This window comes from Fragaria vesca, linkage group LG3 (genome assembly GCF_000184155.1).
Source record: "Fragaria vesca subsp. vesca linkage group LG3, FraVesHawaii_1.0, whole genome shotgun sequence".
Lineage (NCBI taxonomy): Eukaryota > Viridiplantae > Streptophyta > Magnoliopsida > Rosales > Rosaceae > Fragaria > Fragaria vesca.
Genome location: NC_020493.1, coordinates 16020126 through 16027829, shown reverse-complemented (window position 1 = coordinate 16027829; position 7704 = coordinate 16020126). Strand labels below are relative to the sequence as shown.

The following is a 7704-nucleotide window of genomic DNA, read 5'->3' as shown; positions in this document are numbered from 1 at the left end:
TAAGAAAACTAACAAACAGTTATGAGGAAGACATGTATAACAGCAACACCATACTGTAGAAACATTCTCATCAAAAATTCACAGCAGTTGAACTTTTGAAGCCGAATCGTCAATTCGTCATGAGCTCTAGGGATTTGTGATTCTTCCGGCAAATCCCAAATTGAGTAGAGACCTGTGCCAACAGTAGTTGTTTTGAGTTTGTGGGGATGGTCCTTGCTTGGTGACAAGGACTTCCTTATCCCATACCCTTGGAATCTTGGATTCAACATCAAGGGTTAAGATTAAACCGCTAAAGTGCATACCAAGAAAGGCCAAACTTGCAGTGTTTGGTAAAGATGGTCCAAATCTGTCCAGATGATGATGACAGTGGTCCAGGCTGCAGAATGGATGTAAATAAAAAAAATTGACAGGTAGTTTTACTTTTGATTACTAAAGAATTATTGTCTTGAAACACTTTAAATATTGTTAGATATTAAGGAGATGGAAGCTTGGGAAGAAATAAATCAGATGCATAGAAATGATATTGTGATATTGAATGACAACTACTGCAACAAATTGGAGAAATATTGTTCCCCTAATTTTTTTTTTACTTTTTCTATGCTACCAAGTACCACCTACCAGTAGTCATTGCAAGAACATTTACCATCTTTGAAATGATGGAAGCGACTGCGGTCTCGTACGATAATCTCTCGTTCAACAATTTTGGAGATTAACTTTGTCGCGTCATGACAGTCATTACAAATTCGCAAGTTCTTTACAATTCGAATTGTAGTTCCTGGACTAGTACTGATAAGCCCAAATGCAATGGCCAGCTTCTCACTATGAACAGATAAAGCATCCTCTTTCTCTTCTTCGTCTATGTTCTGGAGCACCAAATCTGTCCTTGGTTTGTATCCCGCTAGCTTCATTTTCCACCTCAGTTCCCTAATCATTGAATATATTTTGTCTGACTGGGGATGTGATAAATCTCCCATGAAGAATTCATAAACAATGTGATCCACCTCTATCCAACTGCAGCCAGGTGTTTTTGTTACGCCTTTATCTCGCATTCTCAGTCTACACTGTGCTGCATCATCAAGCCTTCCCATTGAAGCATACAGGTTTGCAAGGTAAATGTAGCTTCCAGAGTGCTCAGAATCTAGTTCTAAAATCCGCCGAACAACACGCTCCCCTCTATCAGTGTCTTTATAAGTCCGACAACCACCAAGCAATGCACCCCAGACTATAACATTAGGCTTCATAGGCATGGAATTGATCATATCCTCTGCTTTAGCAAGGCGACTGGCACGGCTGAGAAGATCAACAACACATCCATAATGCTCAATCTTGGGAGATATTCCAAATGCTTTCTCCATCATATTAAAATACTCAAGTCCCTTGTCAACCAGACCTGCATGAGTACATGCTGTCAATAAGCCCATAAACGTAATTTCATTCGGCTTCAACCCATGTTCAATCATCTTATCAAAACACTCGAAAGCTTGATCAGCATGCCCATTCATGGCCAACCCAGTGATGATAATACTCCATGATATCACATCCCTCTCCTGCATGTTGTTGAAAACCCGCCTAGCTTCAGTTATGCAGCCGCACTTGGCATACATATCCGCTAACGCATTCCCCAAAAACAGGCCCAAGTCCATCCCGCTTCGCTTTATAAACCTATCAATCCACTTCCCCAAATCAAGCGCCCCAAGATGAGCGCAAGCAGACAACACACTAACCAGCGTAACATCATTCGGCGCCAACCCACACTCTTGCATTTCCCTAAACAACCCAACCGCCTCATCATACTTCTCATTCTGTGCATACCCAGCAATCATTGCATTCCACGAAACCACATTCCTCTGCGGCACCGCATCAAAAAGCCGCTGCGCTTCCTCCAACTCCCCCAACTTGGCATAGGCACTGATCATCGTTGACCAAGAAAACGAACTCTTCTCAACCATGCCGTCAAACACCCTCCTAGCCTCACCAACCTCCCCACTGACGCAATACCCAGCAACCAACGTGTTCCACGAAACCACATCTCTCACACGCATTTCGTCGAACAGCTTCTGTGCAACCCCAACCTTCCCGAACTTAAAATACATGTCAGTAAGCGAGTTTCTTACAAAGAGATTCTCCTCGCAACCGAATTTAGTGACAAGGCAGTGGACCTTCCCACCCTCGGTCACCCGGAGAAGGCCGGCGCAGGCCTTGAGCACAGAGGTGAAGGTGTACTCATCCGGGGTGGGGGCATTAGGCGAAAGCAGTTGGGAATTAAAGTAGAGAATGGTGTGGTGCCAGTCGTTGTTTTGGGCAAAGGCTTTGAGGAGGGCGTTGTAGGCGAAGATGTTGGGGGTTTCGAGGAAGTGGCGGAAAATGAGGGACAAGTGGCGGGTGTTGGCCAAGTGAGCGAAGGCGGCGATGAGCTTGACGGCGAGGATGTTGGGGTCGATGGAGGGGATGGGGTTGGTGGTGAGGTGGGATTGGATTTGGAAGAGGTGGCGGGTTGTGAGGAGGGAGGTGCATCGTAGGAGGAGGTGAGTGAGCTTGGCGTGGTTGTGAGGGTAAAGACGAGCCAGGATGAATTTTATTTTGTGGCGGTGGGTTATGCTCTTGCGTCTAAGAAAACCAAGCTTCTTGCAGCCCAAGCTAGAAGAGACGTTTAGCTAGGCAATATCTAGTGTCACTGCGGAGTGACATACGATATTGCAAGTGCTCTCCTTCATCTTCGATCTCAGCTCTCATGCTTCACCATAAATTCAATGCCTCTCTATATCATGTCTCTGCGGAATCCACCTTGTAGAAAATTGGGCCCATCATTTGTTCCTTTGAATCATCGCAGTAATGAACCTTAACAAGTTCATCAAGGATTCTAAAAAACAAAAAAAAACCACAAGTTCATCCAAGCACCAATTTGAGTCTCTGATGCGGTTTTTGAGTCGTATCCAAGATGCTTGATGAAATATCACAGGTGTATCCTCACTGCTCCTAAAGATGTCTGAGTGTCCATGAATGTAAAATGAAAGAAGAAGAGGTGCCTTTATTTCCTAGAAGCCAAAGAGTTTGCTTCCATTCTATATTGGAAAATGAGTAAATAACCTCAAAAGTAAGATAATTGGATTTAACACAGCTAGTGTTGAACATGCCGATACCTGTACCATGCACTGCTTGGGTATAACATTTTCCTTTGGAGGTTCAGTGCATGTAGAACATCCTGACACCAACCATTCACCTCTCATCCTGACACCAACCATTCACCTCTCATCCTGTCTCATATATATATATATATATATGCAATCAGGAGATAAACAGATCTATCAAAAACTGATGCTTGAGTGAATTTTCTTCTATGAGTTCCATACCATAAAATATAATCATGTCGAAATATGTAAAATTTATTTGACTTGACAACTCACCCTAAACAACACCCTGCAGGCCTGCACCATTTCAATGTCTCAGGGAATGAGTGCCTGTGTATTCATCAAGGAATTTGAAATGTCTCTCATCTTGCTCTTGGCCAATATATATTACTGGAAAACAAACAGTTATTGAACGATATTAGTCCAACAAACCATATTTAATCCTCTGATGCTGCAAGCGAAGACGACTATCCATGAGTATAGTTTTCCTAATTTTCTGGGAAGCAGCAGGTTAAGAAGCGTGTACAGATGATGAGATGAAGCAGCTACACACCTCATCATCATCATCTTCATCTTCATTATTGCGGCTGTCATTTGGAGATTATTTGTTGCTTCTGTGGACAAGGAAATCGATTGCTCTTGCTCATGGCGATGATCACTGTCATCTTCTTCATCTTGATCACCACCATCACGAGGCAGACCAACCAGGTGAACACCCCAGCTTGTAAACAGCAAACCTTTGCCATGCATGTGATGAAAGACAGCTCGACACAAATAAGACACTAATGGCCTCTCTTCATCCAACCTCGACTTGATGCCATCAGCTAATGGAATATAGTTTAGCCAGACATGAGCTTACTCTGCCTCACTTGATATGAAAATACTCCATGGAAAGTTCATTAATCTCAACGATGGTGCCAAAATTACAATAACCACCAAACTTTTTTGTGATTCCATATACAGCACATAGAGACAATCCTGCACCCAATGATATGAAATGCTGAACGGTTTCAATCAACATTTCGCATATGGTATCCCTTTGATCTTCATCAACAACGACCCCTACATCCTTCTGATAGTTTAACCACTTCAAAACTTATTTATTGGAAGTAAAACCTCAAACAAGTAGTACTCCACCTGTAACATAGAACGGTAATGGTAACTACATCATGTGCCATCCTATTAACATGTAATAAGATATAGACATTACGTTGGTGAGACAGAGAGAGGGGAGCAGAGAAAGACCTCATTCAGTAATACATTTCCGACTTTGATACGTCCAAGCACAAAAAATCACGAAGTCTATGACAATTAGACAAGTCCATCTTATAAACGATTCAAGAGTCCTTACTCTCTAGTATATCTGACAACAGAAAAAATGCTTCCAATGATATGCAGGCGGCCACTTCAATGAATCTTGTTAAATGGTGGAAGTTCTATAATCGGTCGAAGCCTCTCGCAACCACACCATTTAAGAGACTTCAAGTTGACAAATTTCCTAATGCCCTTGGGAAGACTAGCAAAACTTCTTCCTGATAAAACAAGATTCTTTAATGTGGACACGCAATGAAGACCAACAGATAAATCGATGTCTGAAAATAAATTGCACCCTTCAAAAGATAAATACATGAGCGCCAGTGGCAGTGATTCTGCTCTAGATAAAACTTCTGACGTTATCTTGGAAGAGTGACAAGTTTTGGACAGTAGTTCAGACCAAGAAGATGAAGATTTTGCAACTCATATACACTTCTTGGAAGACTTAAAAGGTTTGGACATCTATCCAGACGTATATGTGAATCTTGACTGAGATATCGAATTGATGGTGGCAATTCTTTTATGCCCGTACCTCCCAATTGCATAAATTTCTAAAGATTCCATCTTGTCCACAATTTCTGGGAACTTCTTGAGCCTTTTGCAATCAAGAAGAACTAAATCTCTTAGAGATGTCCAGCAAACTCTTGTTGGAAATTTTATCAGGTTAGAGCTTCGTTTAAAATCCAATGTGACAACTTTTTCAAGGAATCCAACACTAGGATCAACCTCCACAACGCTTGTACATTAACCTGCAAGGACTCAATGTTTTAAATTCCAGATAAGTTGGGGACTTTTTTCAGGAATTTGCAGTTGTCAAAGTTTAGAGACATCACCTTGGTCAAATGCTGTGATACAAAGCATAATAGCAACATTTGCAACTCAACTTATCCAATTGAAATAGCGAAATTGTGTATGCACACCCTAGTTCCAACCATCTGAAATGGCCTTTTAAAACAAATAGATGGATGGAACCCTAAGATATTGATGAAGGCAGGCATGTACAATAGCTTATTTCAAAAAGTTATAGGACCAAGTTGGCTAAACAAGAACAAAGGGCGCTAATTGACAGTTTCGCTATTCCAATCAGGGTGCCCAATTTTTACACAAAACCTCTTCAAAATAACAAGAGATGAAAAGAGTATGAAGTACCTCAACTAATCCTTTTCCCAGCTGTGTGATGAAAGCATATTGAGCACAATAAGTTCCTTTGGTTAAAAATTGGAGGGAAAATATTTCAACTCACACCTACCCCAACCAATAAACTTCAAGCTGTTGGGAAGACAATCCCCGTATCCAGAAAGGCATGCATTAAAGTTTATGAAATAATTGAGATTTCACATGCCTGAGAAGCTTTTAGCATTGAAGGGTATATATCTCAACTGGTTTGGGGAACTTTACCATGATATATCCCTTCATGTTACTGGACAGGGTAGCCTTCATACAAGCTTTCGTTGAATGCAATACCAACAGCCTTCGAAAGAGAAACTAGCATTATAAGAGGCAAAAATTTCAGATTATTTGTGACTTCAACTATAATAGATTAATAATAACACACAGAAGCACCATGATTCGCATTAAACTTCCGAGAAAAGAAGCTCTTCCAACTTCCAAGTAGTGCATCTGTCCCACTAAAATGCATTATGCAAATCCACATGAAATAACAAAAAGCTTCACACATGCCATCCAACTATCTAACCAACAAAAAGTTCAATTTCCTGCTACCATCAGAGAATGATCCAAATTCAAAGAAGTTAATGCAGACTGAACTAAAGTACCACTGGATCACACAATTAAAACAACACCCAACTTATTGTAGAACCATGCATCTCCGTCCCTAACTTAATGGCTACAGTGAGGGAAGAAGAACTAAAGCCCAATAGAAAATGCATTATAAGATAAACTGACAAGGCAACAATTTCATTAGTCTCCCCCCCAACAATGCTTTAAATCTCAGAGGCAACCTTTTGAGATACAACTTCATTAGTCTCCCCCAACAATGCTAAAAATCTCAGAGGCAAACTTTTAGGAACAAATTCCGACTAGTCTTTAATTCCGAAACTTTCAGATACCCTTATTTCGATGGGATCAAATGGAAACCTTGATGTTGCTTTGTAACAATAAGTCTGGGATGATGAAATAACCCCTCAAAATTCATGGCCAGTACAGCATGAAACCCAATCAAAAATGGTTCCTCAACCCCATGAATAGAGGGAGCACCAATATTTCGAATTGAGATTTCACAAATGCCTTGTAAATTTACCGAGTCAAATCAAATGGGCAAATCGAGATCATATCACAGAAGGATGATCAAATATCAAACCATTAAACATCAAATTTACCTTGCAGTACATATCAAATACCGAGTTCTGAGTAACCATATAGCCTCCAAAATTTAAACTACGTACAATATGTAACTGAAGAGTCATCTTAATGAGACAAAGAGTACTACCATAAGCCTTCGTTACGCAACAGAGCTAGCCATAAGACCTTATGCCTATCAATCAAATGTTGCAACGTCCCGCGGCCTCCAATCAGGAGTGTGATCAGCTGTGATTGACTTTTATAATTGGAGCCCTTAATTGTATACCATGATCTCCCCGACATGGCCAATGCAAGATCAAGGGATATCGATATTACATTCAAAGGAAATCACAGTATACATTCCACAATGGACTTATGTACCTCCTCCCAGAATCTATATCCAATTTCTCACCATAAGTGAGATTATCTGGTCAAATCTTGTTTTTGCCCATTTGTTTATAGGTACCAAGAGCCACTTCCAAAAGTTTGTTTTTAACATATGAAGAGATGAGCAAATTCCAAGGTAGAGATTCTCAATGACAATATGAGCCTCGACAATAGAATTACAGCTTAAGTTAAATCTTACCCTAGCTTGGGAACCAAATGAACTCAGGTCTTAGAAACAAAACCAATCTCTTTATTCAAGTCTCAAAAACAAAATCATTTTAAGTATCATGGTGCATCCACATAGCATGAAATCGAAAAGGGAGTTTAGTTCTAAACTGAGGTACCTGAGTAAAGAGAATGATCAGAATTGAAGAGGACAATGGTCAGTGAACATCCTTGCAAGATGAAAAGCTTGTGATTCAGGGAATGGCAACCTACAATCACTATCACAAAAGCATGTGTCTAATCTTTCCTTATAAGGCAACAATGTTATTTATCTCTTTATTGAAACCTCATGCTGGGCAAAAATCACATGAAAGCTGCAACAATTGTATTGACATAAACTCATAAGGCA

General features: G+C 40.5%; 1 protein-coding gene across 1 annotated transcript; it reads right to left on the bottom strand.

The window, feature by feature from the left end:
- Nucleotides 1-491: 491 nt before the first annotated feature.
- Nucleotides 492-3878, bottom strand: LOC101295031 (pentatricopeptide repeat-containing protein At5g48910-like). The gene is made up of 2 exons (XM_004295822.1): nucleotides 3682-3878; nucleotides 492-2607 (listed from the first exon to the last, which is right to left on the bottom strand). The coding sequence occupies exons 1-2, from the start codon at nucleotides 3876-3878 to the stop codon at nucleotides 615-617; spliced, it is 2190 nt and encodes a 729-aa protein (XP_004295870.1). The 3' UTR covers nucleotides 492-614.
- Nucleotides 3879-7704: the final 3826 nt, after the last annotated feature.